General features: G+C 31.2%; 1 protein-coding gene across 1 annotated transcript in view; it reads left to right on the top strand.

Moving 5' to 3' along the window:
- Nucleotides 1-20,978, top strand: part of SAMTOR (S-adenosylmethionine sensor upstream of mTORC1) — a 66,086-nt gene that overhangs the window by 1,227 nt on the left and 43,881 nt on the right. Inside the window, exons 2-3 of the mRNA XM_074268274.1 lie at nucleotides 13,061-13,202; nucleotides 20,502-20,672. Coding sequence (XP_074124375.1) covers nucleotides 13,061-13,202; nucleotides 20,502-20,672 — 313 coding nt within the window. The remainder of the gene's footprint in view (nucleotides 1-13,060; nucleotides 13,203-20,501; nucleotides 20,673-20,978) is intronic.

The following is a 20,978-nucleotide window of genomic DNA, read 5'->3' on the forward strand; positions in this document are numbered from 1 at the left end:
TACAGTGAATTTTCTATCTAGCAGAATAGCTTCCCACTTGTATATGCATGATTATTATTTTTAGTTTGCATACAGTGTAACAAGTTAAGGTATTAGTACAATACTGTGATATAAATCTTATAGTTATCATCTTGATCCAAAGTTTAATATATACATACGTCTACTTAAGTAACCTAAATTAAAACTAAGTATCCTTGTTCCTTTTTGTGGTTATAACATTTCTCTGGTCATAAATTCAATCTCACAAATAAAACTTGACAAATTTAAAGCTAGTTTTCTTAAGAACTCAGACCTTATAAAATAATCTGTTGCCTGAAAAGGTTTCTCATAATGGTTTTAGTAGGTGGCACTGGGATACTTACTTGGCATAATTAAAATATAGAAAATTTTGTTTTGAAAAGGATGTTTTATCTCACTCCACAATTTATTCAATAAAAGGAATAGTTACCATAGCAACTGTTGCATCATTCTTGATCTTAAGAGAATGCCTTTATATAATGGTATTTGTTATAGGTTTTTGCATTGTTTGGAAAGATGAGGAAATAGTGAGTGTACTTTTCTTAAAATTTGTCTTGATAACTTAAAGCAAAATATATAAGAAACTTGAGCAAAATGCATTTTATGATAGGGAAATAAATGGTAGACAAATAGTTTGGAATTTTCATTTGTACCAACATTTTACTTTTCCCTGGTTTATAAAGGAATAGGATTTACTAATTTAAACAGACTACTAATTAAACTTGTGTGATTTCTTAAAATACTGCTTGCACTTGCTTAGTTCCCACATGTTAAAACATGTTTTTACACTTGAATGTTAACCATGGGAACACTACTTGTTGATAATTAGAGTTCATAATCAAAAGTTGTATCCATTTCTGTGTATTCAAAAAAAAATTTTTGCCTAAATTCTAGCAGGCTTAAAAGATTTTAGACTTTCCTAATTATTTCTGTTGGATTCTACCATTGCTTTAGATTTCTATGTCTCACGCTTTGTTCCACTAACCCACAAACTTTATTAGTTAAACAATTGTCTCTCCGATTAAATTATCCTAACAAGTATGGTGATATGCAATTCACAGGTAAAAATGGTAGTGCCATCTATGGAAGAGTAACTGTATTTTGTACATCATTACACTTTAAAATTTATTTTCTATTATATGTTAGAGCTTTATGCTAACATGGTAATCTACAATTTATTTACAAATGAAGTTCTTTAATATGTTGGATTACTTGAAATACTAGATATTTTCCTATAGTAAGAATTGCTCCTAAAGTAGCCCACCAAATTCTTTGTAGGTAATTTACCAAAATTATAGTATTCTTGTGGGGTGGGGGTGTCAGAATCTTCTGAATTCCAATTTAAGTTGCTGAGGACACATCTTCCACTACTGTAAGTGCCAGCTGCAAAAAAGACTGCCTTAGGCTGTTTTCTGTGTCTTGAAGCTGAGACTAAATTAAAAAAAGCATTTGGGGGCTTGGTGTGGTAGAGCCTGACCTTGGACTTAGAATGACCCCAGGAAAGGAATGGCCTTGGGGGGGTTCCTGGAGTGTTCTTGGCTTTTTCATTCTTATTCTCCCACACAATTCTTTTTTGATCCTTTCCTGCTTAATATTACTTTATCCGGGACTTGGATTCCAGGTAGTGACAAGGATCTTCAGGATCTAGAGAAGGAAGAAAAGATTTTTCCAGCGGTATTGAGAAAAGTTGTTGAGTTTTTATAAAAAAAAAATTATAAAATTTTATAAAAAATTTTTAGGTTGGGTATGTGTGTCAGGTACTGCCTGTATATTTAGATTTTTATTTTTTTATTTTTAATGTGTAGAACTTTCAAATCCAGACATGAACCAAAAATCTTGCAAAAATATCACAGGAATTATAGACATACTTATAATAAGAAACAGCATGTTTTGCTTTGCAAACAAAGACTTCATTGTTTAATCAGATCAGCCTGATAAGTACACATCAAGCTGAGAACTGAAGTAAAGCCATGTGTTTTTTCAGGTGCCTTTGTATTATTTTTCCCATAATCCTGTTCTTCTAAAGAAGCCATGAATGATTTCCATTATATTTGACAACTCTTTTTCTAAACTTATTGGGTGTCCATATCAACACTTCAAGACTATATATAAATGACAGTAGCTGTTGACATTAAAGCCATGATTGCTATTTTCTGTAAAGCTTTTTTTTTTTTTTTTTTTTTAAACATGTCTTTTGGTCATTTATATTTGAGTCAATTTTTAAAAGTTCATTCAGTACTGAATATATGTACTTTAAAATGCTTGTGATGGGAAATGTTTTCCAAATAAAGCTATAGGTTGAAATAAAAAGATTATAGGTTAAAACAACTAAAATAGAAAAGCTCAGGATCTATTTGTTACAGAAACTAAATTCAGAAAGGAAATGATCTTAACTAAGGTGGGCCTAAACAAGAGTAAACTACATGTTGAATGGTAGATTTGTTAATAGAGCTAAACACGCAATAAGTGCCTAATGAATACTTACAGGTCAATTAAATTCTTCACAGCAAATAGCTAAATGAGAATGAGGACCTGATGGTGTGTGGTGGAAAGTGTACTGAATTTGGAGTTAGAGGGATTTGTGCTCAAATTCTTGATCTTCTACTTGTACTACCTTATGAGACAGGGCAAGCTTTTTCTCCCATCTAGATCTGTCTGTAAAATATGGGGTTTGGGGTTGAACTGGATAAGTAAAGTTACTTATAAGTCTGATTCTAAAGTCCTATGAGATAAACATAGCAGTTTGTAGATGAGTTTAAAAAAAGTGAAAAGATTTCAAAGAAAAATCAAGATATTTAAATTTCCCACAAAGCAGAGATTTGAAACTCCTTAAAGAAATTAAGGTAGCAAATCATCTGTCTTTAATTAAGAGTTTTCTGGATTTCTTTTCCCCAGAGTGTTTTAAAAGGCCCAAATGAAGAATATAAAAAGTTAATATAAAAAAATTTAACAAGTCTGCTAACCCTCCCATCCAAAACAAACAAACAAACTTTGAGTAAATTATCTTTGGTTTCAGTGTTTTTTTAATTTCTGCTACCTTAATACTTTTTTTTTTTTTTTTTAATTATACCTATTCTAATACAATGGCAGAAAGTACTACCTTTTGTGATAGCATCTTTGCTAAATCAGCATAGTTAGGTGAATACTGGCCATAGAAGGGCTGTTTAGATTAGCTTTGTCCTAGGACATTTTGTTAATTGATAGCCAAGAGTTGGTTGAAAAGAGATAATTAAACACAATGATTTATGCATAACAGTTCATTTTCTTGTCTTTTCATTAATTGTGTCTTAATTTATAATTACAAATTGTAAAAATGAAAAACATTTTCAAAACTAAAAGTTGATTTGTTACTGTTGACTTGTGTGTAAGTGTATAGATAATATATAAAGTAGTTAATAGTATTTGATTTTTTTTTAAAACAAATGTTACATTTATTCACAATTAAGTTTCCAGGACTGTGTATATAGCTTCACTTTTTATGCAATATAGTTATCCCCAAATTATATATTTCTTGGGAGTAACACAGTTTAGTTACATCTAGTAGTTGTGAAGGCAAGTGGGAACCTATTAAAGGTTTAATAATTAGGAAAGATCATTCTTGGAACAGGGTGGCACTTCCAGGATCTACTTGTTCTACTTTTCAAATGTCTCAGTTCTTGTCTTGAAACAGGTTTCTTTGCTGTTTCCAGTCTATTTTACCTTGAATTCATCCATTGTTTCTTGAAGTCTAAATAAATAACCTGAAATTTCAGTAATACCTAATAATTGCCCTTGGGTCTCATCAATACATGATAATACATAACATTCAGATATTGAAAAGCCTCATTGAACAAATTGAGCCTTTTTTTAAGCTAAATTCTGCACTGTATTGAATTTTGTTTTTGACAATTTTGCTTTATGAACTTTGTATTTAAAAAAAAACCCTTAAAATATTTAGATGGTAGTTATAGAATAAAGTGAAAAATTAATTAAATATATATGGAGAATTTGTATTGAGGTAAGAAGAGCAGCTAAGAAACCCACATTGGGAAGTGAGAAAAATCTCCAACAGATTGGTGGCAGTGGTAAGAGAATGAAGAGGATGATACATTGGATAGAGCAGGAAAGAATCAGAGATATAGAAGAATGATGAGTTTAATACTATTAGAAATGGGGTAGTTAAAGAAACTGTTTTTGGGAAGAATTAAGTGAGAAAAAATGTTTAGTTTTTTCCTTGCTGAATTTGAAATAGCTGTGCATTTAAATGGAAAAGGAGTATTTGGGGGGATTGTAGATGAAAGTCTTATAGTAGGCTGATTTGGGAGCCCCTCTAGACTTGGCTATGCTGAGAGTAGATGCCTTCTCAGAAAGGATGCCAATCACTTTGGGGTTTTTTGTTGTTGTTGGTTTTTTTTTTTTTTTTTTTTTTTTTTTTTGCTGATGCAATTGGGGTTAAGTGACTTGCCCAGGGTCACACAGCTAGGAAGTGTTACATGTCTGAGGTCACGTTTGAACTCTGTTTCTCCTGACTTCTAGGCTGCTGTTCTATCCACTGCGCCACCTAGCTGCCCGACAATCACTCTTAATAGATACTTACCAGCTTGTATAAGAAAGCATGAGTCATTGAAAGAACGATCAAAGGCCTTCCTGGAGTCAGAAAGTCAGATTTGGCTTCAGACACTTATTCCTTACATTATTCCTTATTCCTTAGGTTACAACCTTCAGCAAGCCTTTTAACTTGTGCCTCCGTTTCCTAAGATGTTAAGTGAAACTAAGAATAGTTGTGGTGAGAATCAAATATGAAATGAAATTATAAAGCACTTAGCACAGTACCTATAATACAGCAGGGGCTGTATAAAGGTTTGCTTTTATTATTATGTTGGGCTGCAAAGAGAAGACTAGACCATCAAGGATTATGAAAAGACATTGCATTTGGCAAAAATTTAGCATCTACCTCTTGTAGTTCTAGTGTTATATTCATGTTAGCATTATATTTTGTCTTTGAATTTGGACTATTCAATTTCCAATAAATACTTTCTGAGCCTTTATTCTATGCACCAAAACATTTACTATGTCTGCCAGACAATTGGAAATCCCTGATATACTTAAAGGATTGGCTCAAGTGCTGCCTCCTCAGTTCAAGTGCCATATTGATCTCCCTAAAATTCTCCCTGCCTCCACTCCAATTTGTATTATCTGTATATCTGTTTCCCTCTATAGATTGTAAATTCTTTAAAGTTAGGAACTTTATTTATTTTGGTATCCTCAAATACAAAACTATCTGTGGGGGCTACTTGATTTGCTTCCCTTAAGTCTTGGGAGAGTTACCTATGCCACTGTGACTTGTCTACCCATAGTCATAAAGCCAAGAACTGCCAGAGGGCAAGGTTTTTCTGAGTACAAGGTTGACCTGTTCACTAATTAATTCCATTATATATGTGCTAGGTATGTAGTACCAACTTAAATATTTGTTGAATTATTCATTCATAATAATGAATTTAAAAAATGAAATCTTGCTATGTGATAGTTGATTCCAGCTGGTCTCTGCCACCAGCTCTCATAGATAATCATGAGAAAATCATTTGACTACTCTGAGTTTTATTTTGTGTCTTTTTTCCTTGAGTGGGAAGTGGGGAGAAAAAAAAAATTTAAGACAGCGTTTCTCAAAATTGTGATTCTAAAAATCACAATTCCCTTCAAAACTATGTTCATAAGAAGACTAAGACATTATTTGCCTATTAAAATATTCCTCTTTTTCCAATAACGTGTCTTTGGAAAGCTAGATTTTCTTCAAATACATCAATTGAAATAACCTATAGTTAAAGATTGAATGCAGAAGCAGATGAGAGAATTCAGCTGCCTTCTGTTATGTCAGATATGAAAAAGATTTGTCAAAATGTATAAGACAATTCCATTCTTTTGCTTGTTTTGGAAAAGTTATTTTTTATAAAAATAAGGTTATATTACTAATGGGCTTATTTTAAACTAATAAATGCTTAAAACATGAATTTTAATTTTTAGTGTGGTAAAAATCACGTCTGTGTGTATGTGTCTGTCCATCCGTGTCCTACATAAACAGAAACTTTTTGGAATCCTTAATTGCTAAGTATAGAAAGAGATTCCTCAGTACTCTTTTAGAGACCATAAAGGTTGGGAATTGCTATTCTAAGAGAAAAGTTTCAATCCTTGGAGAACAATTTTCTAAACTGCTATGTTCATGGATTAATTGGTTTTAATACAACATTTAGAGTAAGAAGGTTAAATGCTTAAAAGTGCTGTTGTTTTTTCAATGTTTCTTTTAGATAGTTTTATTCATAATGTGTTACCCTTTGAAAGATTTACACTTGCTCAAAAATAATTTTCTAAGGAAAGGAAACACATCTATATTGACAAATTTTGCTTTAACTATTTAGTTATAGGTGCTGCCATAACTGCTTTGCCTTTTAATATTTTGCTAAGTTGGGAGGAAAAAAAACTTATTATTTTGTTTTTAACAGCATCTTCAGTTCTAAAATACAAAGAGCCAGTTTGAACAAATATAAAAGAACATTTTAGTTCCAATAACATTAATCTAGCCCATGACAGTATATTATTTATTTATTTTAAATGTCCTTACAAGCTTATCCCATTAGATAGTCCTAAAGAATAAATAGTTTTTGTGTTGTTGGGTGGAGTTGTGAACTAATCCAGGCATTCTGGAGAGCCCTTTGGAACTATGCTCAAAGGACTATAAATAAAGCTGTGCATACCCTTTGAACCAGCAGTGCCACTACTGGTTCTGTATTCTAAATATCATAAAAGGGTAAAGGACCCACATTTGCAAAAATGTTTGTAGTGTTTCTTTTTGTGGTGACAAAAGAATTGAAAATTGAGCAGATACCCATTAATTGGAGAATGGCTGAATAACTTATGGTATATGAATATAATGGAATATTATTGTTCTATAAGAAATGATAAGTAGGCTGATTTCAGAAAAGCCTGGAAATACTTATATGAACTGATACTGAGTGAAGCAAGCAGAACCAGGAGAACTATATTAAGCTGTTCACAGTTATAGCAAGATGGTATGAAAGTCAATTATGATAGACTTAGGTCTTAGCAATATAGTGATCCAAAACAATTCCAGTAGCCTTGGGATGGAAAATGCCATCTGCAACCAGAGAAAGAATATGGAATCGATTGCAGCATAACCATCTTTATCTTTTTTGTTTTGTTTTGTGATTTTTCCCCTTTTCTGATTTTTATTTTCCAACATGACTCAGATTGGAAATATGTCAAAAAATTATTGTATAGGTATAACTGATGTCAGATTGTTTGCTGACTTGGGGAGGGGGTTGTTGGCAGGTAGGGAGGAAAAATATTTGTAACTCAAGATTGAATGAATGAAAAATTAATCAATTCAGCAAATAAATGTTGGAAACCAATTGGAAAAATGATATACTATTAAAACAAAGAATTTGTTTTCTTATTGTACTAGGAACAATCTTTATTAATCTAGAGAATTTTCAAGTAAGCAAACATTTTTTACCAATGCAAATAAAGCACCTTTGGCAATATATTCTTTTGGAGAGTTACCAAGAACACTTACAGATTAAGTGATTTGCCCAGAGTCAAACAACCAGTATGTTAGAGGACTTGAATTCAAGTCTGATTATTCTCTCTATTCACCATGCCATTCATTCTCTTACAATTATTATTTCTGATTAAATTAAATGTTAAAATTAAAATTTGGATTGAGACTATATTTTAAATTATACTTAGTAACATTCAGGAGAGAAATCTATTATAAAATTCCTTAAATATAAAAGTACTTATTTGTCTTTGACCTTCCTAATCAGGTAAGTTTCCTCATATGAAGTATATTAAGCCAAAATTAAGATCAATTTTATGATTTCTGAATGGCTGCTTAAACGTTAACTTCACTAAGCTTTAAGTGCCTAATATATGCATATCAGCTTGTTTATGCATTGGAGAAGATGAAAAATTTAGATAAGACCCTGTTTCTGCCATAATGAACTTTGCTTAATGGGACTATATAAGACATGCGTTAATAACTATAACATAACAACTCAAGTGAATTTTAAATGCTTTGCCAATTTAAATGAAATATACCGTGATGGAAGGAAAAATTAGGATAAAGCTCAAAATAATATTATGCTAGATCGAGGATAGTCTTGAATTTCAGGCAAAGAAATTTAAATTCATTTGATAGGAACTACTGAAGTTTTTTTTTGTTTTTGTTTTTGTTTTTTTGTTTTGTTTTTTGGCAGAGGTCAGTGCACACAGATTATTCTGGTGGTGAAAAGTGAATTGGGAGTAGCTAGAAGAAAGTAAAGGGTTAATGGTGAAGCGGGGACTGGGGAGAAACTTGACCTTTTACTTGGGTGATAGTAATGGGAGTAGATAGAAGAACACAAATGTGAGATGTTGCAGAAATAATCAACTGGTACTTGATTACATGTGAAAAGTGAAAGAGAAGTCATAGAAACATTGTTCTGAAAATGTATGTCTGGAACTAAATATATCTGATTTTATTAGTATGAATAATTTGATTCCTCTTTTAAAAGTTAATTTTAGAATGAAAAATGTTAGCAAAACCAAAACTGGCTCTAGGCACTTTTACTGTTTGTCCCACATGCTTGGTATATCCATTTTTCTCCCTCATCTCTGCATCCTGTCTTTATTTACGTCCCAAAGAAAATCCCACTTTCTATTGGAAACCTTTCTGAATTCCTCTTAGTTCTAGTACTTTCCCTATTTTAATTATATTCTTTTTATTATATTTACATGTTGTGTCCCTCATTAAGTTGTGAGCTTCTTCAGGTTAGAGACTGAATCTTTGCCTTTTTTTTTTTTTTTTTTTTTTTTTTAATCCCCAGTGCTTAGCACAGTACCTGGCACAGAGAAGGCATTTAGTGAATACTTCTTGACTGTAAGGGGAAAAACCTGACCTAAACCTGATAAACAAAGAAAAGTATTCTTTTCTACTCCTTCCTGAATTTCTGGCATCTTTAAGTCTCTCCCCTCCCTTCCCTTCTTTCTTTCCCTTCTCTTATATAATCAGTATTATACAAACACACAAATCACATAATATATGATACTCATAATTCTATAACAAGAACAAACATGCAGACATTTCGTTCAGAACTTTCTTTTGTACCCTCTTGGTCTTTGGGAGAGTAGACTGATTCAAACTTAGATCAATTCCTGAATTGAATTGGTCTCACCAGTGTCTAACATATTTGTACAAGTTCAGCTCATCTGGGTTCCAGAAGGTCACTTTGGACATTGTTCTTTTAGCATAGCTCCTGAATTGGATATCCTGACCTTGGATTCCTATCCCCTTATTTCTGATTTTATTATATCTACAACAGAAACAGTTACCAAGGACTGTTGTTCATAGGCCATGTAATTTGGGCCTGTTATCTTTTCTTTCATTTCTATCAGTGTGTATAGTTCTGGTTATGCTTTTATTATTTATTTACTTCATACAGGATTTTATGTATTTCCTTGCAGTTCTTAATATTTTATAGCATCACAATATTCCATTATGTTATATATCATAATTTACTTAGCTTTTTCCAAATGTTATAGAAAATATGTATTCAGTACTTTTTAGAAATAAAGTAACTATGAAGACTTTTGTATAAATAGGTCTTTTTTTAATCCATATATAAATTTTTTTTGGTTGGAATCTTAACAGTCAAATTTGTGGGCCAAAAAATAATTTAAGTTTTGTTAACTTTATTGTATATTGAGATACTGTTATACAAAATATTTGCACTAATCACATTAGAATGCCAGTTTATTTATAAAACTGAAAACTTAATATATATTTTTTTTATTTTAGAACATTTTTGCCATTCTTGTGGGTTGTAAGTTCATGTCTTAGAGGTCATCTTAATATGTAGTTCTCTAAATGATATTTCATGCCAAATTTAGGTAATTTAATGGCCTCTAAATTTGAGAATATTTGCTTTTGAATTTGTAACTGACTTTTTTCACTTGATTATTTATTAATTACAGCCAACTGAGCTATAATCTTTAAAATATATGAGTCAGGATGAAATCATATCCTGTATTTACCACTAATTTTGATTGTTGGTAGATTTTTTAATCTTCTCCCCCCTCCTCCCTCACATTATTTTCACCTTTATTTTGATAATAGCTTTTTATTTTCAAAATACATGCAAAGATAGTTTTCAGCTTCACTCTTGCAAAACCATGTGTTTCAATTTTTTTCCTCCCTTCCCTCTATCCCTCTTCCCTTGTAGTACATGTACAGTTCTTTTAAACATATTTCCACATTTATCAAGCTGCACAAGAAAAATCACAAAGAAAAAAAAAGGAGGGGGAAAAAACTAACAGCAACAACAAAAGAGGTGAAAATATTTATGTTATCTGACCTTTTAATTTATATTTCCATTCTACTTATCAGTATAATCTAGTTTCTCTGTTTTATCTCTTTTAATCAAGTGTTTATTTTTGTTGTTACATATTATCTGGACTTAAAGAAAGTGATAGAGAAAATGTGAATACTGCAGATTAAATTTAAAAAATACTTAAAAAAATTTTTTTTCCATAGAGAGCTTAGTTGTACATAAGATAGAAAGGGAAGGAGGGAGCATAAGAAAAAGAATAAATTAAGAAAAGTGCTACTTCCAAGTAAAATAAACTCTAATAAACTCATAACAAACAAAATTTTTGAAAGCCAATCTTTTTTATAGGTTCAAAGAAATAGAAACTGAAGAGATGTCCATTATTTAGGGGTTGGCTAAAGAAACATGGTATACACACAATGGAACATTATTATTCTATAGGAAATGATGATGATTACCATTCTCCAATTGATAAATGGTCAAAGGATATGAACAGACAATTCTCAGATGATGAAATTGAAACTATTTCCACTCATATGAAAGAGTGTTCCAAATCACTACTGATCAGAGAAATGCAAATTAGGACAACTCTGAGATACCACTACACACCTGTCAGATTGGCTAAGATGACAGGAACAAATAATGATAAATGTTGGAGGGGATGTGGGAAAACTGGGACACTGATACATTGTTGGTGGAGTTGTGAAAGAATCCAACCATTCTGGAGAGCAATTTGGAACTTTGCCCAAAAAGTTATCAAACTGTGCATACCCTTTGACCCAGCATTGCTGCTATTGGGCTTATATCCCAAAGAAATACTCAAGAGCAGAAAGAGACCTATATGTGCCAAAATGTTTGTGGCAGCTCTTTTCGTAGTGGCTAGAAACTGGAAGATGAATGGATGTCCATCAATTGGAGAATGGCTGGGTAAATTATGGTATATGAAGGTTATGGAATATTATTGCTCTGTAAGAAATGACCAGCAGGAGGAATACAGAGAGGCTTGGAGAGACTTACATCAACTGATGCTGAGTGAAATGAATAGAACCAGAAGATCGCTGTACACTTCAATGCTGTATGAAGATGCATTCTGATGGAAGTGGATATCTTCAACATAAAGAAGATCCAACTCACTTCCAGTTGATCAATGATGGACAGAAATAACTACACCCAGAGAAGGAACACTGGGAAGTGAATTGTTAGCACTACTGTCTATCTACCCAAGTTACTTATACCTTCGGAATCTAATACTTAATGTGCAACAAGAAAATGGTATTTACACACATATATTGTATCTAGGTTATATTGTAACACATGTAAAATGTATGGGATTGCCTGTCATCGGGGGGAGGGAGTGGAGGGAGGAGGGGGATAATTTGGAAAAAATGAATACAAGGGATAACATTATAAAAAAAATTCTAAATTAAAAAAATAATAATAATAAAAAAAGAAAAAGAAATGATGATAATTTCAGAGAATTCTAGGAAGACTTCTAGGAACTGATAAAAAGTGAGGTGAATAGAATCAGAAGATTGATTTATATATACAGTGATAACAGTAATGTAAAGACAAAAAAGTAAGTAGAAACTTCACCAAGCTATTTCATGCTATTTCTTGGGTACTTAGTATTTGCCTAGGCACTGTGCTAAATACTGTGAATTTCAGATATAGATAGGAAGACATTACTTGTCCTCAAGAAATTTTCTAATGGAGGAAACCTGATACATTAAGGGAAACTGAAGTGGGAGATGAAGGTGTGTATTTAAGGAAATGATGAAGGTAGCCAAAGCATACAGATTGATGAGAAACAGAAACAGGACTGACCTGAGCAACCTCCTTAAATAGAACTATCCAATTCCAGGCAATGGTTCCATAGCCAAAAGGTATTTTCAAGGTTTGAATTCCAAAGCTGGAGTGCTCTTCCAAGATGGACCAAGCAGAAGTTTTTTAGGTATGGTAAAGACTCCAGAGTCTTGAAGCCTGATGGGAAATGAAGACAACCACTAGAAGAACAGGATATTATTAAAAAGAACCGTTCTGATGAATTTTGTAAACCAGTAAATAGTAAAATGATAGAATGCTAAGAACTATTTTCATAATAATATTGTAAAGAAATACAGCTGTGAAAGGGGTAAGACCTCAGTATTCATCCATGGTTCCAGAGGAAACATTGTCCACCTTCTGAAATCAAATTGATGGATTTAGGGTTCAGAATAAAGCATATATGTTATACATACATACACACACATTTATATTTGTATATAATCAAAGAGGTAATTTAATTTTTTGTTTGAATATACACCTTTATTACAAGGAATTTTATCTTTTTAGTGAGGGGAGGTAGAAGAAAGAATATATTTGTTTAAAAAATTTTTAATTGAGCAGTGGGGGAGGTAGGATATGTAATGTATATATTTTAAGGGAATGTCACTGAATTGCTTTATTGGTTTGCTTTGTTATACTAGATCTCTCATGGAGTGGGGCTATTCTATAAATGTGATGTAAAAATATAACACATCTAAATAAGACTTTGATTTACAGTTTTGTTAAAAATATTAATGTTTTCTAAGTAGCTTATAAAAATATATTTCTTAAGTTATATATTTTTTATTAGAATCACTTTAAAATGCCCTAAAATATAATCTTTACAAATGTAACAAAAGTTAAAATTCTATTCTTTTTAGTTGGAGACTTTGATAAGATCTGGCGAGAGCATTGTGAGGATGAAGAAACACTCTGTGAATATGCTGTTGCAATGAAAAATCTTGCAGATAATCATTGGGCAAAAACTTGTGAAGGAGAAGGTCGGATTGAATGGTGTTGCAGGTAATTGGTTTAAGCTTTTAAAATAAATTTATTTTCTCCTTAAATTATTTTAAATGATTTTGTTACATTTACTACTAACATTTAAAGTAAAGCAGGATTGTTTTCCTTTTTTTCTAGTGTTCTAGCTTTTGCTATTATAGTTTCATTCATTTATAATTTATTATGAAGAATTCATTTTACTAGGAAAGGATCTTGGTTTTGATTCATAGATTTCAGATTTTGAACTGAAACAGATCTTTAAAGATGGTCTTCCCTTCTTCCCCCTTTATTAAAGCTTTTTATTTTTTAAAACATAATGCATGGACAATTCTTCAACAAGGTTTTGTATTCCAATTTTTCCCCTCTCCTTGATGGTAAATAATCCAATATATGTTAAACATGGTAGAAATATATTAAATTCAGTATATGCATGCATATTTTTACAATTATCTTGTCATACAAGAAAAATCCTATCAAACCAAAAATAAAGATGAGAAGCAAAATAAAATGCAAGCAAGGAGCAACAAAAAAAGTAAAAATGCTGTGTTGTGAACCATACTCAGTTCCCACAGTCCCCTCTCTGGGTGTAGATGATTCTCTTCACCACTAAATAATTAGAACTGGTCCAAATCATCTCATTGTTGGAAAGAGCCAGGTTCATCAGAATTGATCATCATATAATCTTGTTGCTGTGTACAGTGATCTCCTGGTTCTGTTCATTTTGCTTAGCATCAGTTCATGTAAGTCTCTCCAGGCCTCTCTGAAATCATCCTGCTGGTCGTTTTTTTTTTAACAGAACAATAATACTCCATAACATTCATATACCATAATTTACTCAACCATTCTCCAACTGAGGGGCATCCACTTAGTTTCCAGTTCCTTGATACTACAAAAAGGGTTACCACAAACATTTTTGCACATGTGGGTCTCTTTCCCTCCTTTAAGATCTCTTTGAGATATAAGCCCAGTAGTAACACTGCTGGATCAAAGGGTATGCACAGTTTGATAACTTTTTGAGCATAGTTCCAAATTGCTTTCCAAAATAGTTGGATTCATTCACAGTTCCACCAGCAATATTTACAGTTGTCAGTTTTCCCACAATCCCCTCCAACATTCATCATTATCTTTTCCTGTTAACTTAGCCAATCTAAGAGGTGTTTGCATTTCTCTGATCAATAGTGATTTGGAGCACCTTTTCATATAAATACAAATAGTTTCAATTTCTTCATCTGAAAATTGTCTGTTTATATCCTTTGATCATTTATCAATTGGAGAATGGTTTGAATTCTTATAAATTTGAGTCAATTCTTTATGTATTTTAGAAATAAAACCTTTATCAAAGATGTTCTTTCTGAGATATTCTCTGAGATGAAGATGCTTAAGATTTAGAAGTTAAGTAAATTGGAAGAGCTTGATTTTTCAATATCACAAGAGTTTCATTTTTCTTCTTTCTGTCCCCAAAGCCTAGTATGAGCCTTACCTGTATATACTGTTAGTATTTCATTTACATTGACTTGAATTACTTAAGGTCATAATTAATTGGTAAGCTGCAAATGAACTTAGTTTTTAAATTCAGTATTCTTTCTACCACACCATTCTCAAGTTATTAAACATATTTTAGAGGTCCTTCTGGAGGTCCTTTTCTTTTAGGAAGTTTTGTTTACACATTAGAAGACATTCCTCTTGTTTATCACATCTCTAGTTCTTGAGTTGTTTTTTTTGTTGTTGTTTTTTTTTTAACTTAAGTTGTACTGAAGTTTAAACTTTGATTTTTAAACTTTATGATGGTGTATGCTGAGGGAGCTTGAAAAGGAATTTATATAAACCAAAGTTTTATTTATTCCATAAGAGTATTAAAATTTAGACACTTTAGCTACTTATCTGGATGAAATCTTTTGTCTTTTGGTTTGCTTTGAGTAAATATTTTTAGGAAGTAAAATAATTGATAGCTTAAACAAATTGGTTAGGCAGGATGAAGAAAAAAATGTAGCTATATTTATTTTGAAGAGAAAACAATCCTAGTTTTTTTTTATGTAAAATAGTTTAAGAGACTAAATATAAATGAAATGCACGTAGATATGCTCTTTCATATAACAAAAATAATGGTAGTATAGTTGAGTCACCAATCTAGAATTATAAGTCCTTAAGAATGTCATTTTTTTGTTTTTTAATCATATTGTATTCACAGGAGGATTTATTTGAACTTAGACTTGTACAAGTCTCAAACTACAGCCTCCTTTTTTGAAGCAATAAAAGTTTGCTAAAAGTTATGTATAAGTATTTTATGGAAGAGGTGATTTTTGCCTTTAAGATTTTTTTTGGTTAGTTTGCTTCAAAAAAGCATTAGCTTGCAATGAAATATATTAATAGGCTCAGAATAGATTTAGAAAGAAGTTATAGAAATCAGTTACTTAAAACTTATATTAGACAAAATTGTTTTCTACTTTCTTTTTTTTTTTTTTTTTTTTTTCCCCCTACTTTGTTTCAATCATGTCTGACTCGTTTGGGGTTTTCTTGGCAAAGATTGGAGTGGTTTGTCATTTCTTTTTCCAGTTCATTTTACAGATGAAAATCTGAGGTAAAACAAGAGTTATACAGTTAGTTTTAATTACAGGAAAATGAGTCTTCCTGACTTATGACACAGCTTGAGGGCAGTGCTCTACCTAACTACTCTGGTGTCTGCTTAGGAAAGGAAGATAATGTTCACCATTGTTACCACTAGCTTCTGAGAAATTGTTTATTACCCTGATGATATTCTGAAACAGCATTGTAAGGGTAAAATAAAACTTAAAAATCATACTAATAGCTACTTTCTAGATATTCCCTTTAAATCTTTATGGGACTTTCAGTTTTTAGTAAACAACAATGTCTTGATATTGCACTACTTAGGTATTAATTAGAAGAATTTGAGATTGTTTTTAATTTACTAGTTTTAATATTTTAATTAGATTATTATTTCATTGTATTATAGAGTCTTGTATGTATTAGCCCTATTTCAGAGCATGTCTCATATACAACAGAAAAAAACCCAACAACAACTAGATGATACTTTTAATTCCTACTGCTTTGAAGCTGAGGCAGATATATAAAGGTAATTGAGGGCTCCCAGGCTTAACAAGGAGGGATGGGTCCAGGCTCAGAAATAACAGAATGAATTAAATTTTTTATGCTGATTACTATTGATAATCATGACTGTGAAAAAATTCCTGCTTCATTTTTAACTTGTGCAAAAATAGGGAGACCCAATCTCTTATTCTATCACTGCCTCAATAAAGATCCAATTCTAGAATATGAAGCTCATTTTAAAATGTTTATAGTTTATAGCAGTATGCTAAAATTTAAGGACAATATAAAAGATGAATAAGGTAAATTCTTCTGGTCTTCCAAGAGGTTTTTTTTTTTTTTTTTTCCCAAAACAAATATAGCAATTTCCCTCATAAGAGGATACAGAAGATTAAAATTTTTGGCCTGTAAATTAAAATCTACTGCCCATTCTTTTGAAGTTTTGTTTCTGAACGTTCTAAGAAACATAAGATGACGATCTCAAAAAATTGTTGTGTTAGAATTAATGGCATAGGTACAGTGACGATCCTTTGCATTTTCCTTAAGTATACTTTTATGCTTATTAAAATTAGAAAACATGATTTTTTGGTAGTAATTCCTCTCATTTGTAGACCTAAAATTTAAGACAAAATTTCCACTAATTTTTTATTAAACATAGTTTTTACTAATGTAAATTATGGACATAACACTTAATTTAGTAGAGGAACTAGTGAGTGACTGAGAGTTATCATTAAAACGATTCATTATGTTTGCATTTTTAAAGAATATTCTGTTAAAAAGATTTCCAATAGACTGGTTTGGTGTTTGGTTTGCTTTGACTTTTATGTAGGTAGTATAATACCATGCTGTGTTGTACATTTGACAAATAAAGAGTTTGGCTCTCTTAGTTAATTACCTAGATTACTAAATTAAAGCTGTGTTCTTATATACATCAAGTAATTCTTAATGATATGGCCTCTGTTTTGAGTACTCCATTGTCATTGGAGTAAAATTTGTATATTTCCCCTTAGTTCAAGTCAAATTCAAGTTGAATAGAGCAAAGATATAATTATCAGGAAAAGTATTATGAACAAAAAAATTGGTATAGTTTAGACATGAAATTTTAGTTCATGCCTATCTAATTCAAACCATAGCTTAATAAGAATACTTCTGCAACATCTCTAGTAAACAATTATCTTCCTTGAAAAGAGAGAGGAATGACATCTCAAGACAACACTTGTTACTTTTAGTGAGTACTAATTGTGTTTTACACTGAGATACTGTTAGCCAAGATACTGGTAGAAATGGAGAAGGGGAGTTAATCGAGTTAATCTCTAGCTTGCACTATTACAAATAAGGTAGTTGCAATGCAGATAACATACAATAGTTAGGATTATTTTTTACCTTAAATTGGATTGATTTGGGACTCAACTGCTCTGAGTTCTTTAAGTAAGAAAAAGAAAATCAATTTTTAAAGATTTTGATTTTTTCTTTTTTTGGAAATTCAGACATGGAATTTGACATTTATAACTGCTTAATTTCATTTTATTTAATTTAAACCATCTTTATGACCAATTAAAATTTTGGAGTAGTGACCATATCTAGTTAGTTAACAATTTCTCCTTACTTAAAGTCCTGCCATTTTGCAACATATTATTTATGACTACATCTAACTCAATAATAGAAAGTCAAAAAGAACAAGAATAGACTCTTAGGGCAGTCTACTGAAAGTCTCTCTCCAAGTTAAAATGTATCTGTTAATGACTTTGTGGGTCTTATATTTGAGTCAGTTCCACCTCTTTATAAGAGCTCTATTTTCATCTAGCCTAGTGGTTCTCAAACTTTGTTGATACTCTTTTAAAATGTGTGTGTGTGTGTGTGTGTGTGTGTGTGTGTGTGTGTGTGTGTGTGTGTGTGTGTAAACACTCATACAGTAGGATCACACTGCCATCGAGTGTCTAAGGACAGATTTGATAACTTTTGCGCTAATAATTGTGTCCATAAGTGGTTTTCACTACTGATTGTAGTGATTGGATCTTTTCCAACATTCCATAGCAGCCTTCTACTCTGCCCCTGTATATTCTCATCATGAAAGTTTACTCTGTCCCTGTGATCTTTTCTTCTGATTGATTCCTTCTTCCTCAAACCTCCATTTTAAGGAAATACGCAGGCTAATTATGCCTTTTTTTTTTTTTTTTTTTTTTGTAGAGCCCATAATATCTATGTCCTCAGTGAAGAACACAATGACTCTTAGTAAGCACTTAATAAATGCTTGTTGATTGGCTTTTGATATGTGTTGTAACACAAAAATAGAAATTAAAAGATGAGATTACAAAGGTTTAACCACCTAAGAATTTTGCATGGGGAGTGACATGATTTGACTTGTTCTTTAAGAAGAACTATGGCTTTGAACAGAGAGAAGAGAACAGATGTGAGAGATGTAGAGATAAAAACCACAAGATTTGGTGATAAACATGATATGGAAATGGTTGAGGGAAATTGTTATCAAAGTTGACAGTGAAGTCATGAGAATGTTGATGACTAGTTGGGTTGTGATGATTTTTACATATTTTACAGTAAGGAAGTAGGAAAGTGGAAGGTAGATTTGAGTTTGAAGGGGAAAATAACATATTCACTCATCCAGTGTGGCTCATTCTAGCATAATGAAAAAGTGGGGAGACAGTCCTTACTGTCAGTTGCTACCAAATCTAGTTCATAATCAGAGGGGGATAGAAATAAGGAAGATAAGTACTTTGTACACAAGGAGAGGGGATGGGAAATGGAGTGGAGAAGGAATTACTGATAGGTTGGTAGGATTGGGATAAATGTTAAGGAATAAAAAAATAGATGTAGTTATATTGTAAAGAAAATCCATGATTGTCTATATGGCAAGGTTAGTGGGATGCAACCTATCTTCTCCGTGAAATTGGACTTTTGATTTCCAATCTAGCTTATCTCATTCTGTTTTATATTTAAGCATAGCATGAGATACTATTAAATGTTTTACTAAAATCTTCATTTCAACATCTAATTATAGCATTCCCTTGAGTTTGCTAGTTGTAGTTTTTATATCAAAAGAGGAAATTTGGTTGGACTGTCATGACCAGTCTTCCCTTTTAGTGATCTCTGCTTCTATTGATACATTTTCAGAACTCCTTAATAATGTGTTCTGTAATTTTAGATGAATTTCACATTAATTTAGCTAGATGACTAATTTCAAGCATATTGGACTATAGTGGGGGAAATGCTGTAGTGATGGCTAATTTTCATTTTCTGTATGCTTTTGTCTATTTTTAGATATTAAAGTAGATCAAAGTAATTTAGAATCAATTTATTGCTGTAACATGTGATATTTTTGAATTATAGGAAATTGTTCTTGTCTCATTTACTTACTACCTGCAAGTCTAATATTTACAATTTACACTGTGAATCATATTTTGCATCCATTATTTATATATTTACGACTTTTATTAATATAAAGGACCATCATATGAATATTTTATTTATGTACTTACATATCTGTAATATGAAGTATTCATAAAGTCATGCTGTGTTTTGCTCAAAATAATAACCAAATTCTGATCCATTTATGTGATTTTCTCTTATGTCTGACCCTTTCTTCTAGAACTGCTCATCAAAACATTCTTTTGTAGTTACTCATGGGCTAAATCATTGTATTTATGAAATCACAAATTTGGGAATATTTTTAGTGTGATAGAAAATCAGATTGATGTTGAAATGTGTAAATTATAGAAATGGCTAAATTTAAGTATTTGTCTTTGTCTTTCTAAAATATTTTATGATGCCTTACTTTAGTTGTATCTACTTATATTGGCGAAAAGGTATTCATATTTGGTTATAATCAGTAGATTGGTATTATATTTTTATTTTAGTTTTCCTTTTGATATAACAAAGGTTTTTCCTTTGGTCTGTTTTCATTAAAATTCATATTTAAAACATTTTTTTGCTTTGACAAATAATAGAAATTATTTAACATTTTATTAAACTGTCTCTCTTTACAAGGAATTTAATTTCTGCTTAAGAAAATCCAGGAAAGTATATAAATGCCTCATACATATAGGTATCTTTTCATACCAAATAATAAAGTCTTTATTTTTGTCATTACTCTTTTATATTAATACCCTTCATTCTTTGTTGAATATTCTATAACCAATTTGAACTTAGAGTATGTTCAAACTTTTGGTTTAATTATTGTTTATAATTTTACTATGTTTTCTTGTATTTATATATTGTTATATAACTTCATTTTACCTTTAGTGTGTGCAGAGAATATTTCCAAAATGGTGGAAAGAGGAAAGCCCTTGAAAAAGATGAAAAAAGAGCTGTACTTGCTGCTAAGAGTACACCAGCCTTAAGTGTTAACGATTCATCTAAGTTTGAAGATCATTTAACCAACTTCAGCTTTACAAATCCTGAATATATAACTGAGTAAGTCTTTTTTTTTGTTTGTTTCATTAAACTGTGTTTTAATATGACATTGTAAATATATATATATGATAAACCAATGAAATAATTTTTGTTCACAAATAATTATGAAGTTCTGTGTTCACTTAGTGCTTTAATTGGTAGATTTTGATTTTATTTTAAGAATGTAAAATTAAAGCTAGCTGGATCTATCTGAACTCAATTTAATCTGAATGTAATGTGTCTTTACTTTTGGTGACATAGTAAATTTCCATTTGTTGATAATTCATATTAGCACATAGGCTGAATAAAATGTTAATGTTCTGTATT

Source organism: Sminthopsis crassicaudata, chromosome 5 (genome assembly GCF_048593235.1).
Source record: "Sminthopsis crassicaudata isolate SCR6 chromosome 5, ASM4859323v1, whole genome shotgun sequence".
Taxonomy (NCBI): Eukaryota; Metazoa; Chordata; class Mammalia; order Dasyuromorphia; family Dasyuridae; genus Sminthopsis; species Sminthopsis crassicaudata.